Source organism: Mya arenaria, chromosome 12, assembly GCF_026914265.1.
Source record: "Mya arenaria isolate MELC-2E11 chromosome 12, ASM2691426v1".
In the NCBI taxonomy this organism is placed as follows: Eukaryota; Metazoa; Mollusca; class Bivalvia; order Myida; family Myidae; genus Mya; species Mya arenaria.
Window position 1 is genome coordinate 18,155,656 of NC_069133.1, and position 15,908 is coordinate 18,171,563.

General features: G+C 35.8%; 1 protein-coding gene across 1 annotated transcript in view; it reads right to left on the reverse strand.

The window, feature by feature from the left end:
- Positions 1-10,374: 10,374 nt before the first annotated feature.
- Positions 10,375-15,908, reverse strand: part of LOC128212262 (uncharacterized) — an 89,730-nt gene continuing 84,196 nt past the window's right edge. Inside the window, exons 18-19 of the mRNA XM_052917630.1 lie at positions 13,521-14,486; positions 10,375-11,487 (exon numbers count right to left, since the gene is read on the reverse strand). Coding sequence (XP_052773590.1) covers positions 11,033-11,487; positions 13,521-14,486 — 1,421 coding nt within the window. The 3' untranslated portion in view covers positions 10,375-11,032. The remainder of the gene's footprint in view (positions 11,488-13,520; positions 14,487-15,908) is intronic.

The following is a 15,908-nucleotide window of genomic DNA, read 5'->3' on the forward strand; positions in this document are numbered from 1 at the left end:
GTAAATCGTCCATATACATCCGAGGTTGTTTTCGATGGAAAATGACCGAGGATTTCCGAATGTGGAACGGTCTTAAAATGAGCGAAACAGCGGAGTAATAAGTATATTGATAAACGCACTGTTTCAAACGGTTAGATTTTCAGGATTTAAATCACCGTTATTTTTTAACGAATCATTGCAAAGGCATGAACTAAGAGTAGTTGTTTGTGCGTTTAGTGTAAGTTCCTGTTTCGCTACAGGCTGGCGCCAGTTAAGTATTATACAGCACATCATTGCTTTACGGGCTAAGCCACAGGGCGGGTAATCGACCTGCACCTTACCGAGATTTTACGAATACAATTACTTTCTTGGATAAAAAACATTAGAAATAGCAAACTACACTGCACTTTACCCAGTCAAATCGTGGTAATTTCATGTCGATTCAATTTACCATACACTTGTAATTTTTGTTCTAAAATGACGTAGATGTCGAAAAGTGGGGAGCAGGTCAATAACTTGTTTTCTGCTTCAATAATTTACTATAAAAGGAGAAATAGTTGAAAACGTACATTTTCACATCCAAGATGGCCGCATTTTGTTTACATTTGGAATGGTACATGTACGGTACAGGTCGATTACCCGATTACCCGCCGGGTGATGAAAATATCAACAAGGTCTCGCGAAATAAATAAAATGCTATTAAAGCATTGGGGATAAACCGCACGGGATGTTAGCTTTAGACTTAATATGTTTAATCGAGAAAGAAATTAAATTACAAAATGCTTGAAAATTGAAGTGCTTGAATGATTATTTGTCGTCGGAAATAAGTTTCAATCAGAACGATATATATTATAGCAATGCAAATTTTATTTCAAACGAAAATGCAGTTAATGGTATTATTTTGTATTTTGGCGATCAACAAAAATGGTAAGTGTTTAGTAATTATCAAATAAAGCCGACTTAAACCACTTAAAGGTAAATTGTTTGATGTTATATATTTGCAAATTTTGTTTAATAGAAAACAAATCGTATTTACTTTATATATTTTTTTTTGTTAAAAAAACTAAGTATGCTTTAAGAGATTGATATTTCTAAACAATCGATTATTCTTGAACAATGCATTCAGATTTTATTTTTCATTACGTTCTTTGCCGAAGGATGCTGAGCTTTAAACTAAAGTTGTCCTTCGGCACCCACAATACACGTAACTGGGTCTCTGACACAGGTGTGTAAAATGTTGGAAACTTCACAATTTGTTAAAAAAAGCTAATTTTTACATTACGTTGAACTGAGAACTTGCACCCCTTGAATATGCCGGTATCGGGCATGTAGTTTGATGAACTAATTTGTAGTTTTCTCGAAGTGTTGAACACTTCCAGTAATCGCTTTTCTTGTTGTTTTGTTTTTCAACATGACATTGTACATGAAAGTTAGTAGTACAGTTCCGCTATTTCTTAAATATTAAAAATCTGCGCTACTATAAAGTACTAGTATTTTAGTGATATATGCCTGCTGTTCTGTTTTTCTGGTCGACTGACGGATTCTGGTATGATTGAGATGTTCGCGTGGGCTGCATCGTCACTCCGGCCAGCCTTCACCGCCGCAATGGACAATTGACCGGAAGTGGTCGACGAACAGCTTGGGATTCCGCTTACTTCCGGTCATTTTGACTCCTTTACCAGAGCCTGGGTAGGTACATATTGAGCAAGACGTGCTCAAGTTGAGCTATTGTGAAAGGGGGGTTGTCGTCCATCGTCCCTTCTAAACCACTGAGATTAATTCAACTTAACTTCACAGGAATGTTCCTTTGGTGGCCCTCTCCCAGATATCTCAATAAAAGTTGTTCCAGGCATAACTCTGGTTGCTATGACAGCCTAAAGGAAAATCTTCTTGTTAGAAACCGTTATCCTGATTTAAAAATAATGACCCTATAACAAATTCCTTCATCCCATGTTGATTCATAAAAAACCCATCGCGGCCAGGGGTAGGAGCTTATTTTCCCTATATGTCTTAATTGAAAACTTTGAAAATAGTTTTTCCCAGAATCTGTTGGCCCGATTTTTAAATACTTTTAAAGAAATGTTCTTTACGTGGCCATGTATCAAATTATCAAAATAATATCATATATGTATCGCAATTGTAACCATGTGAGGTCATCTATCAGGTGGAAGCCGTAGATGGTATAAACTACGGATACCACGCGTATTTTACTTGACAAGTGAATGAATATATTTCTTAATATTTCTCTGTTTCAGACATCTTTCAGTGGGCTGACCCAGGAGAAAGATGTGTCCGTATAAGACCATGAGCGCTGGCGATAATGGTGCACCACTCTTGACTTAATATCCATGTGGTTGACTTTGCATAAACATGTATAAAAACATTTGCTTTTCGCCAGTGAAGAAGTGTGCTATCTGATTAGTGTTCCCTCCTTGACAATGTTGCAGAGACAACTCAAGATGCAAGTGATTTTCCATGAGACGGGAGCCCCCCTTCAGGCGTATTCCCGAGGAACTATTTTAAAAATTATTATTCTTTTTAACCCAAATTTTAACTCATTCCCAGGAATCACCTCTATCTTTTAAAACAGCTTTAAAATAGTAAATTTCTCAACTTAATTTTGAACGAACATAAAAATATATATTTTTTTAGATTATACCAGTAATTAGCTTGGTCCAGTAGTAAAATGGTATATCAAATTGACTTTACAATGACAGAATGTTGGTTAGCTTTATCAAAACATGACATTTAACCATTCCTGTATCGAGGTGGCGTCCGTGGTGTGTTCGTTTCCTTTGTTATGACTTTAGTTTATACCTGATTGGTTTGACCTGCTTTACCGATATACATAATTTTGCAGCTCATGATGACCATCAGCAGCTAATATCAAACTGATATACATAAATGGAGCACATTAACCCAAACGCATTCAGGATCAGGTATCCCATTCATGTACAATGTATATATCAGAAAGTCTGATACAATATCATTTAAACAAGCACATTTGCCATGCATTATCATGATATTGTAATAATCAGATTTATATCTCATAATATGTCATTTCCGTGACATGCGGTTAACAAAGTATATGGCCTTTATGGTTACAATGTCATATTTTTAGCACTGCAAAATGAAGATACGCGCACTTCCCTGTCGGAAACGTACTGTCCGTTGTATCTTGGTATGCGTTTAGAAGTATCAGTCTCCTCACTGCGCAACATGAATGACCGCTGCGCTCATTGCTGGCATGTCCACGAAAAAGATACATGTGTCCTATCAGTGACAACACGAGCAATGTGTAGTAAGGCTTATAACTCTGAAAAAGATACATGTGTCCTATCAGTGACAACACGAGCAATGTGTAGTAAGGCTTATAACTCTGACAAAGATACATGTGTCCTTTCAGTGACAACACGAGCAATGTGTAGTAAGGCTTATTACTCTGAAAAAGATACATGTGTCCTATCAGTGACAACACGAGCAATGTGTAGTAAGGCTTATAACTCTGACAAAGATACATGTGTCCTATCAGTGACAACACGAGCAATGTGTAGTAAGGCTTATACATCTGACAAAGATACATGTGTCCTATCCGTGACAACACGAGCAATGTGTAGTAAGGCTTATAACTCTGACAAAGATACATGTGTCCTATCCGTGACAACACGAGCAATGTGTAGTAAGGCTTATATCTCTGACAAAGATACATGTGTCCTATCAGTGACAACACGAGCAATGTGTAGTAAGGCTTATAACTCTGACAAAGATACATGTGTCCTATCAGTGACAACACGAGCAATGTGTAGTAAGGCTTACAACTCTGACATTGGCTTTAGTCATGTCAGTTATTAGTATCATACAAGTTTCACTCGTGTGGACTATTAATGTTCACCTTGGCCGTCCGGCCGGCCGGAAAACAACTCAAAAATGGCTCAAGAAGTATGCAAGCTAATTTACGAAACGTTTGATGTGATTAGAGAGTTAGAAGGATATCATGTACGCTATATTGGACCGAAAATGTGGTCAACGAAAATAAGGAAAATTCCATAATAACAGGATCTTTGCATAACTGAAAAAGCATATTAGAAAGCTACATTTATGATGTGTGGATAAAGGGTACTAAGAAAGATATTATCAGTAATTATTATTCAACAAAATTGTCGGTTGCTATGGCAACATAAATAGTGCGATTGTCTTTCCTTCCGTCTGAAAAAAAAAAGAATTACCACAGTTAATACAGTTGTTTTAAAGTGACACTCTTCCAACACACATCATTTATGACTTATAAAGCTTTAACTACTTACTAAATAAAGCATTATGGAAAGTATTAATTACTGGTAACAAGAATAAAAAAAGAAATGATTGGTGAATGCTAAACTATTTACTAAGGTCCACTTTAGTCTCATAGGGTAGAAATAGTGCGTTTTATGCTCATTTCTGTCATTGTCGAAAACAATGGTTCTTATCAAGGATACTGAGTTTAATTTGAAGAAAAGTTGCAGAAAGCATGGCATTCCCACCTTAGGAGACTATAATATATCACAGTAAATCTTTAAGCCCTCACTAATCATCCACTATTTTTGCGTTTTCGGTTATTAAAAACACGGTTACAATCTTGTTATCAGTAATTATTTTTTTCATAGATGTTAGATTTAGTAAGTAGTTAAAAATGTATCACTCAAATTTTATGTTTATTATACATGTGTATGTGTTGATTTTAAAGAAGAGTGCCACTTGAAACATCATATAAAGTCAATCTCTTTTGATAAGGAAAGGTGACATACGTGCTTTTGTCTTTCTCTCGTTTAAACGACTTACGTATCTCGTTAAAACTACATAAGCTTTGTTTCCAAGGGCAGATACTAGTATTCATTATATCTGTTTGTTTGTTTTAACTGATTCTTAGAAATATTTAAGATCATCCTAGAGTCACGGTGACTCTTCAACAATACCTGATCAATGGAAAAGTAGATCGTTATTATAATTTACAATTCATTTGCCTCCAATCAGAGCCCGGGTCTGGAATGATAATGCCCATCACTTTAACAGCGACTCACGGGCTTCATCGGGTTATCGGAAATCCGTACAGGAGTTCTGTACTAATACTTGCTAAATTAAAACGTTCTTGATTTGTCAGGGAAAAGTTTAAGATTAACATATGTATGTTTAATCTTTAGAATTCAGTCCTTAATTAGAAAGTGCGAGGATTAGTAAACAGTGGGGATACCGCTTATTTCAAGCGAAAATGCTTGTCTCGGTAATAGTTTGTGTTTTGGCAATCAAATATGGTAAGATTTAATACTTATTTAATTTATACCCGTTTTCATTTTAAAATAAAAACAATGTTGTTTTTTCCTTGAAATTTAACACACAGCATAGCGTCTAAAGAATTCAATCTAATTCTTAAACTAACTGGATTAAAAAAAGCAACATTAAGAACCTGTTAATGATTTTGAAACGGCGTAGAATAAAAGTTTTTAGATATTATGATATTTGTCGAAGGTTGTTGAATTGTTGTTGTTCAATTTAATATGTATTTTACCACAACTGCATGCCCATTTTGAAAATTTATCTATAAAATAACACTTTCTACAAGTGATATTAAAACATTTGGCACACGTTAATTGTAAAATGCGTCTGTTTACAGAAAATGTCATTTGTAAATCTACTTGTATGTAAAATGCATTTTGTGGGTTAAAAAACGCAGTCAGATCAAATACTATACAGTGTTTAGTGACCGCCACTTTTCAGCCAATGGACTGGGCTTTCCTGACTACCAGAGTAAGTGGATACCGTTGCGTTCGGGAAAACGTGGTCAGGCGCTGGTCAACGTCACACACGGGCTCGGGGAGACGCCCCTCCTCTTGGACGTCCAGGTCAAGTCCCCGGACGCGCCTGACTTCATCTTCACAGGAATGGGTTTGATTGTTGTCTATTTTCTAGATTAGGTATGCAAATTTGTACCTCAAAGATAAACTGATTAGGCCAAAAATAGTTTGGTAAGAGTAACCTCCTTTTTTAAACAGGTAGGGTAGGTAGTATATATTTTTTTCGGTTGGGTCGGCGCCTTTTTGTAAGTAGGGTCGGGTAACCCGAACCAAATGTATTTTAACGGCTTAGTCAACGTTTCATTTTTCAGCAATACTAAAGAGACCATTACAATGTTGACAGCTGACCCGATATGTCAAAAGATGCCCAGATATGTCAAAGGATGCCCCGATACATTATTAGTAGCCCCGATGTGTCAGTAGTTGCCCCGCTATGTCAATAGTTGGCCCGAAATGTCAACAGTTGTCCCGATATGTCAATAGATGCCCCGATACATTATTAGTAGCCCACATATGTCAATAGATGGCCTGATATGTCATTAGTTACCCTGATATGTCAATAGTTGCACAGATATGTCAATAGTTGGCCCGATTCATTTTAAGTAGCCCAGATATGTCAATATTTGCACTGGTATGTCAATAGTTGATCCGTAATGTCAATAGTTGCCCTACAATGTTGATAGGAGCCCCGATATGTTAAAAGTTGCCCAGAAATGTCAATAGATGCCCCGATATGTTAATAGTTGCCCCTATGTGTCAATAGTTGCCCCGATATGTTTGTCAATATTGGCCCCGATATTTCAATAGTTGCCCCGATATGTTAATAATTGCCCAAACATGTCAATTAGGGACCCTGATATTTCAAAAGTTGCCCAGACATGTCAATAGTTGACCTGAAACATCAATAGTTGCCCTGATATACGTCAACAGGAACCCATATAATACAATAGTTTCCAGGATATGTCAACAGTTGACCCTTACATGTCAATATTTGCCCTGATATTTCAATAGTTACCCAGATATGTCACTAGTTGTCCAGATTTGTCAATAGTTTCTAAGGTATGCCGATAAGTGTCCCTGATTATGTTAATAGTAGACCCTGATATGTCAATAGTTGCTCAAACATGTCAATACTTGACCCTGATATTGCAATAGTTGCCCTGATATTTCAACAGTCGCCCCGATATTTCAATAGTAACCTAGATATGTCAATATTTGAACCTGATATGTCAATAGTTGCCCTGATATTTAAACTGTTGCCCCGATATGTCCCAAGTTGCCCTGATATGTCAATAGTTGACCCTGTTATGTCAATTGTTGCCCTGCTATTTCAACCGTTGCCCCAATATGTCAAAAGTTGCCCAGATATGTCAAAAATTGAACCTGATATGTCAGATATGTCACTAGATGCCCAGATATGCCAATAGTTCCCACGGTATGCCGATACATGACCCTGATATTTCAATACATGACATTAATATTGTCAAAAGTTGCACAGAAACGTCATTAGTTGACCCTGATATGTCAATAGTAGCCCTGATATTACAAAAACTGCCCCGATATGTCAAAAATTGCCCATATTTGTCAATACTTGCCTTGATATGTAAATAGTTGCCCAGATATGTCAATAGGCAGATATGTCATAAGCTGACCCTGATAGGTCCATAGTTGACCCTGATATGTAAATATATGCCCCGATATGTTAAAAGTTGCCCAGATATGTCAATAGTTGAACCTGATATGTCAATCTTGGCCCCGATATGTTAATAGTTGCCAAGATATGTCAATAACTGAACCTGATATGTCAATATTTTCCAACATATGCCAATTTATGCCCTGATATTTCTCTAGATGCCCAGATATGTCACTAGATGCCCAGATGTGCCAGGTAGTTTCCACAGTATGCCGATACATGACCCTGATATGTCAATACGTGACATTGATATGTCAAAGGTTGCATAGAAACGTCATTAATTGACCCTAATATGTCAATAGTTGCCCTGATATTTCAAAAGCTGCCCCGATATATCAAAAGTTGCCCATATTTGTTTATAGCTGACCCTGATATGTCAATATGTTATTCTGATGTTAATATTTGATCCGATATGGTAATTGTTGCCTTGATATGTCAATAGTTGCCTAGATATGTCAATACCCAGATATGTCATAAATTGACCCTGATATGTCCATAGTTGACCCTGATATGTCAAGATTTGCCCCGATATGTCAAAAATTGCACTGATATGTTAATAGTGGCCCTGATATGTAAAACGTTGCCCAGATATGTTAATAGTTGGCCAGATATGTCAAAAGTCGATCCTGATATGTCAATATTTGACAAGATATGTCAATACTTGCCCTGATATTTCCATAGTTTTTCCATATATGTCAGTAGTTGACCCTGATATGTCAATAGTTGGCCCGATATGTCAATAGTTGGCCCGATATGTTAATAGTTGGCCCGATATGTCAACAATTGCCCCTATATGTCAATAGTTGCCCCAAGATGCCGATAGTTGCCCTGATGTGTCACTAGATGCGCCGATTCGTCGATAGTTGCTCCAGTATTTCAATAGTTGCTCCGAAATGTTAATTGTTACCTCTAGATGTCCGGGTGTGTTAAAAATTGCCCAGATATTTCAGTTGTTGCCCTGATATGTTAATTGATGAACTGATATGTCGAATTGCCCCGATATGCCCTGATAAGTCAATAGTTGCCCCGATATATTAATTGATGCCCTTATATGTTAATGGTTGCCCTGGTATGTCGATTATTGTCCCGATATGTCAATAGATGCCCCAATATGACTATGAGTGGCCCCGTCATGTGAATATCTGCCCAAATAATTCAATATTTGGCCCGATATAGCAATAGTTGTCCCGATATGTCAATAGATACGCCGATATGTTAATAGTTGCCCAGATATGTCAATAGATGCCCTGATATGTAAGTAGTTCACTGATGTGACAATAGTTGCCCTGATATGTTAACAGATTCACCGATATGTTGATAGTTGACCCGACATTTCAATAAATGTCCTGATATGATAAAATGTGCCCAGATATGTCAATATATTCCCCGATACGTTTATAGTTGCCCAGAAAAGTCAATAGTTGCCTGATTTTTTTTTAAGTTGACCCGATATGTAAAGAGATGCCCCGGTATGATAATGTTTTTTTCCGATATGTCGATCTTTGCACCGATATGTCAATCGATGCCCCGGTATGTAATTAGTTGCCACGACATTTTAATAGCTACCCAGATATGTCAATAGTTGCCCCGATATGACAATAGTTGCCCAAATATATGCATAGTTGCCCCGATATGTCAATAGTTGCCCCGATATGCCAATATTTGCCCCGATATGCCAATAGTTTTACTGATATGTCAAAAGTTGCCCCGATATGTAAATAGTTGTCCCGATATGTAAATAGTTGTCCCGATATGCCAAACGTTGTCCTGATATGCCAATAGTTGTCCTGATATGTCAATAGTTGTCCTGATATGCCAATAGTTGTCCTGATATGCCAATAGTTGTCCTGATATGCCAATAGTTGTCCTGATATGTCAATAGTTGTCCTGATATGTCAATAGTTGACCCGATATGTCAATAGTTGTCCTGATATGGCAATAGTTGTCCCGATCTGCCAAACGTTGTCCTGATATGCCAATAGTTGTCCTGATATGTCAATAGTTGTCCTGACATGTCAATAGTTGACCCGATATGTCAATGGTTGTCCCGATATGCCAATAGTTATCCTGATATGTCAATAGTTGTCCCGATGTGCCAATAGTTGTCCTGATATGTCAATAGTTGTGCCGATATGCCGCGATAGGTCAATAATTCTTATTGAGTCAAAAAAAATGTTCGAAAATCGCAATAATATGTCATAATATGCCCGATTTGTCAAAAGATACTCAAATATGTAAGCAACTGCCCCTGTTTGGATTTGTGCACTATTGTGTCTGTTTAAACGCCTAGCATTTTTTTCCCAGTCGGGCGTCCAAGGGACAACGACATACCAGTGCCGTTTGGTGGCGTCATTTGCTAATACAACGAGGTAAACATTACAGCCAGCGTCCCGTACAGCAAACATGGGTTCGCGATATTTATAGAATAATACATGGTTGACCATGGCTTTTGGTTGATAATTGCCCCAGTGAAAGGAATAATTGCTCGAGGGCAATTATTTTCACTGGGGGCAATTATCAACCAAAAGCATTGCTTTCTTAGTTCTTTATACAGTTGACATTCAAGAATAAAATAAAATTCGTCTTCAAGTTAATTACATGCAATACATTTTCTATCACAGTGTGGTATTGCTACTGGTTTGTGCCATCCATAAGGCATCGCATAAGACCTTGCAGCCATAACTAATGGACAACTTCTATGAAAAACCATTTTAAGCATGTTTAAGTAAAAAATGAGGTGAAAATTGTAAGAAATATATTGTTATTGTTTTTATTTTACAATATTTGCAGATACCTTTTTTCTGACGTTTAAGCATTTTATATTGGTTAATATGGATTCTAAAACGTAATCCTAGAAAAAAGCTGGGCGTTCAGACAAATCGCATCTCTAAATGCAGATTGTTTTATAATCCATTTTAAAAAGGACGAGGTTAATAATGTTGACTTTGATAAAAGAGAAGCTCAAATAATTATTTATATCGAGTTTGGTTGTAATATGTCCGGAGACTTCAAAGGAAACAATGTTTATGATAATAAACAGAAAACATTAAAAATATAACACAATAAAAGCAGTAGCACTGAATAATATAACAGCATAGTGCCATAAAACAATATCTTATTAAACATAGATCGTTTCAATATTTATGCTAAAAGCTACAGAAACAAGCTCAGCAGCAAAAAGTTTAAACATAAACCCGGTTTAATGGCACTGGGTAAACGCCAAAGAAATAGAACATAAAAACAAAAGATCATAAACAGGAAACATGGAAGAACAACACCAAACTCCACAAACAGCACAGTGAAATACAGTATTAGTAAGGACAAATAAGCTAGGTTGTAATAATCCAGGCCGCGTCAAATAACACAATTAGAGAAGGAGCACTTAAAAATATTACAAAATAACTACAGAAATAAAAATCTGATTAAATATAACAACATTGACGAACCCTATAGTAATGGAAAGTAGTGAAACCTGTCTAGGTTCTGAAAACTCGCAACAACTTCACAATCGTCCAGTATTAGATACATTCAATTAACAAAATTCGTATCTGTTCTTCAGTCCAAGCAAATTTTTTTCCATATACGTTGAATAATATGATCCGTTCTCTTCTGAGGTGACCATGCCCACAAGCCCAAGATCATTATTTTTGGAAAATCTCTCGTCAGTTTTATCTTGTAAAGCGTTTGGGTTAACCACATAAACGAAAGCTCCAGAATCACCAACATCGGAAAAAAACGTCTGATGGTCCTTCTTCTCCTCAACATCATTTCTAGGACGTTTTGCTGCGAAGTCTAAAACACTTTTCGGATCAATATGCCATATTTCTATGAGGCAAGTTTGTCCGGCATCGTATATTTCAGCTGAAATGTCGTGCACATGTCCAAATGTTAGTCCCGTTGTTTCTCCGTATTTCAAGACAACATCTCCAATTTTGGGATGACAGCATTGAATCCCGCTATCGGGAAACTTTAATATTCTTCGAAATCCTTTAAAAATACAGAAAATTTCATGAACTATAAGATATTTTAATTTACAATTCAAGAGTCAAAACACGGGAGATTTAAAGTAGCTCAATACTTCTACATAATATTTATGATGGAGTTAATTTATTTTTAAAGCATCTTCAAGCAAAGAGCGTGCATGCTTAAACATCTTTTCCACGCGGCAAATACCTAACATAATATTAAAGATGTTTAGTTAAAAAAGGAGCATAACAAATAAATGAACTTCAACAATGCCAGGTTCTGGCCCTATCTTAAAATCAGGACAAAGTCAACAGCGCAACTTTTTTTTATCTTTTTTTACTTTAGCGCCACCGAGAGAAGGGCGCACGGTCATCTGTTTCAGTTTTTAAAGAACACCGGGCAAAAGTAGATAATTATCATAGTCGTTATTATAGGCATTGGTTCTCATTTGCGCAATGTCAGTAGTTCATGATTCATGAAGGTAGTTCAAAGATGTAATATTTTCGAGCGCCGTACGACCAAATATTGTTAAGACCATTTGCCCTAAAACCACGGGCATACATATTTTTGGACCGAGTAAAAGGGTCAGACAGAATTCTAGGTGTTCAACGGACCATGCTTACTTATAATCCTCTGCAATTTCATGAATATAATACTTATGAAGTAAATGGAACACAATAATTGACCTTATGACGGAATGACAGACAAGGTCAAAAATATAGGCCATTCCATTTGCAATTCCGAAAAATATTTTTCATTTTGAATTCGAATCTTAACACACCGTCACCTATATTGGCCCAAAATTTGTATTTATATTTAACTTCGATCTGCAATTGGTTTTAAATATTTTAAGAATAGAACGACATTCAACACTTTCTTGCAAGATTTTCTCCTTTAAACATTCCCGGAGAATTGTGAAAAATTAAGGCTCTGATGGTAATCTCTTCTTATTGATTTTTCATGTTGAAAGAAGATGCTTTTAAAACAACTAATCTGGTATGAGTTTTTTTTCTCTTTGCGTATTTACGTACGAGTTAAAAAAATTTTTTTTGACAATCTTACAATAACTTAATTAGTCTCTACGGCAAACATTTTGATGCCCCCTAAAAAGAACCGTTGTTTTTCAATTTATCAAGCTTAAATCGAGGACACTAACTGTACTCACGTATCTTGGATGACAGAATCGAATTGGGCATATTTAATGTTACCAATAAGCTAGACTTACTGCATGAATCGTAGAAATGTGCTAAAGAATATTTTTTTTTGCGTTTTAAAAAGCGTTTGTGTTATCAAAATATACATAAATAGCTTTATAGCATTGGCCTTCAATTGGTCATACTTACACATATATAAGGTATTTTATATAAAATACATTTGTCTAAAGTATGTATAGCACATGCAAATAATACAGTCATTGGTGATTGTACTATTCGTTTATTTTCGGTGACTAAATATAGTTTTTTCATCACTAAAAAGGATAATGCATACCTATTATTTCTGTCAAGACTAAATGACCGAAAATACATAATGGATATAGCTATGGCAGTTTGTATTGTGATCGTTAATTTAACCGAAATCGGACGTGGAATTACCTACTTTTCAAGCTTTCGAGACCAAATATGCTTGAGCATAATATATTTTCAATCTCAAACTGTTGGAAATGATGGCCTCTTATTATGTTTGCATCATTTCCAACAGTTTGAGATTAAAATATATTTTGTCTATAAGTCACATAGTTGTACAGAGGATTCGTAATTTTCCAATTTTATATCACTTCATGTAAATTTATAATAACACGAAACGGCTGTGTTGAAAATAATAGATCGTGGAAGAAATCTGTCGTGCTTTTTTATTTTACAAACTAAGAGGTTGACAAAGATAAGTTTAAGAATTGCAGTACAAAAATCGTCGAAAATATATGTTTCAGTAATTGTACTTGTGTAAATTGTATTAGTTTGATTTTTTACATATAACTCCCAAACTAGTCTCATGAGGACAAACAATAACAAATTATTATATCTTGTAATTTTGTTCAAAACAGTAAAATAGTATACCGTATTTCATCCAGTCAAAGACAATTTCTTTTTCCACCAAAGGAGCTGTCAATGCGATTGCTGCTACGTCAATATGTGGCTTTCCTTGGTATGCCACTGCCTCAACTTCTCCTTTTTGTACATCTGACGTAACAAGATTTTTATCTGATTTGTGCATGAAAGGTGTTTCGATATCGAGCATTTTAGCCAAAGTTTCATCTGGTAGAACTGCATGCGCCGCTGTCAGAGCATAAGACGTATCCGTGTCGTTATTTGTACCTCTTCTTTTCAGGTTTCCTTGGATTGTACCGCTTCCAATTATGCTTTTGTCCGAAGAAATCTTTGTAGAGTGCCTTTTCATCATCATAGCTTGGCGAACATCTACATTGTATCCTTCAAATGTTTTTGGGAAGGCGTCCATTCCTATTGGAATCCACTTCTTTAAGTAAACGAAAATGACCACGCAACCTTTTTTTATGTAATCAATTTCTCTATCAACCTCTCCGAAACGCTTCGACTTGTAAAAGCTGTAAGAAATACGTGAAATGTTCGGGTTTTTCGAAAACTGTTTACGTGCTTTTCCTATAACATTGATTATTCCTATTTCGTCCTCTTTTGATTGAAAATGCAAAGCTTCATTCATTTCCTGTTGACGAATATATTGCTCTTCTTCACTTTTTGTGTATGCATACTTTATTTTCAATGGAAATTCGTCGAAATATTTTCGATCACTAGGGCAGGTAGAAAGTACAACAAAGTAGATTTTTTGATTTTTTGGACTTTTGGCCGGATATATAACCTTTGCATGTCGAATGTTCAACAGTATGTGTTTACTTATAATGCGGCATAGAGATATTAAATCGTCCTTTCGCTCATGTAGAAATTCAACAGCGTCGTTAAATATTCTGTTATTCGTTGGACTGATTCCATTTTGTAGCAAGTAGGCAATCCCGTTGTAGTCGCTTTCTTTCAACTTTGTCTCCCAGTCTTCAATTGAAAACAAAATGACAAAAATTAACTTCTTCAATGAAAATTGAGTATTTGACCTTTGTATTTGATCACTGGTAAAATTCAATTTTGGCATTGACTTCATCGTATGTACTAATTTTGATCTGCGACTTTTTCAGTATCGCGCTATGCCTGGATTACTGAATGAATATTTCCTGTGTTTCCATACGATTTGAGTAATTGCTATTTTGCCTTCTTATTTTCTTTTCTTCTCTAAGTGATTAACAGAACCGAACGGAAAATTTGCATTAACATTAACATTTCAGCAAAACAAAATGCTTTTAGCAAAAACAGACATAAATGATTGAAATATCGCCACACTAAATATTTGCTAACTTACATCAAACATTTTGACGGAATCTGTATTTCATCAGCCGTATAAAGATGTTTTGCATTTAAATAAAAGTTATTTTAATGGTGAATTAAATATCATGTTTCAAGCATTAAATGCCCTTTTTATTGTTTGTGAAGTTAAAAAGGTTGGAAGAACGTAATAATGGTCAGGCCAGTAGGCCAGAATTCTTTTAAATGAGTTTTATAAATTTGGATGTCATAATGAGGTATTTGTTTTCTGTGCAAATGTTTGTTAAGTTATTTGATAAAAGTTATCTTCAAGACAAACGATTTTTTTTATTGTACCACATTTTAAGAAAGGTACTGTAATTGACGTTCAGCGGTATTACTTTGTTGAGCTTTGTTTAAATACTAGACTCAGTAAATGGGCAGAATATTATCATGTGTATATGGAGGCCCAGGCTGGTTTAGGCACTATTGATAATATATTTGTAATAGATAGTATAATCACATATTTACATAATAACAATAAGAAATTATATACAGCGTTTGTATACTTTTCCAAAGTATTTGATAATGTTGTAAGATATATACTCTGGTATAAATTGTTAACATTTGGTGTAAGGGGAAAGATGTTCGATATCAAACGTTTGATATATCTTAATGTTAAAGGCCTAGTTTACTCCTTCTATAAGTGACCCCCCCTCCCCCCCCCCAAAAAAAAAACAGAAAAAAACCCGTGTATTATACACAATGTCTGTGTATTGATCTTAATCTAAATGCCTAATTGTCTTAAAAGATCTTCGATCTGAATATCCTGCTGTGCAGTTTTGAAGCTTTTATTATAGAAATGGACAATCAATGGCCATAAGCCAATGAACAAATAAACAGGAAATTGGTCCCTATTGTGACATCAGTGCAATAAGCAGGGGATGCACAACAGGGGATTGCCATGCCAAACATTCCTTTAACTAGAGCTGTCACAGGAGTGACGAATACCCCCAAATGCCGCCTGGACACAGGAATGGCAAACCATTCCTTTAAAAAGAGGCCATAACTCCAAGGTTACTGCACACTGCATCTTTTTCATCATGCATGTATTGTTTT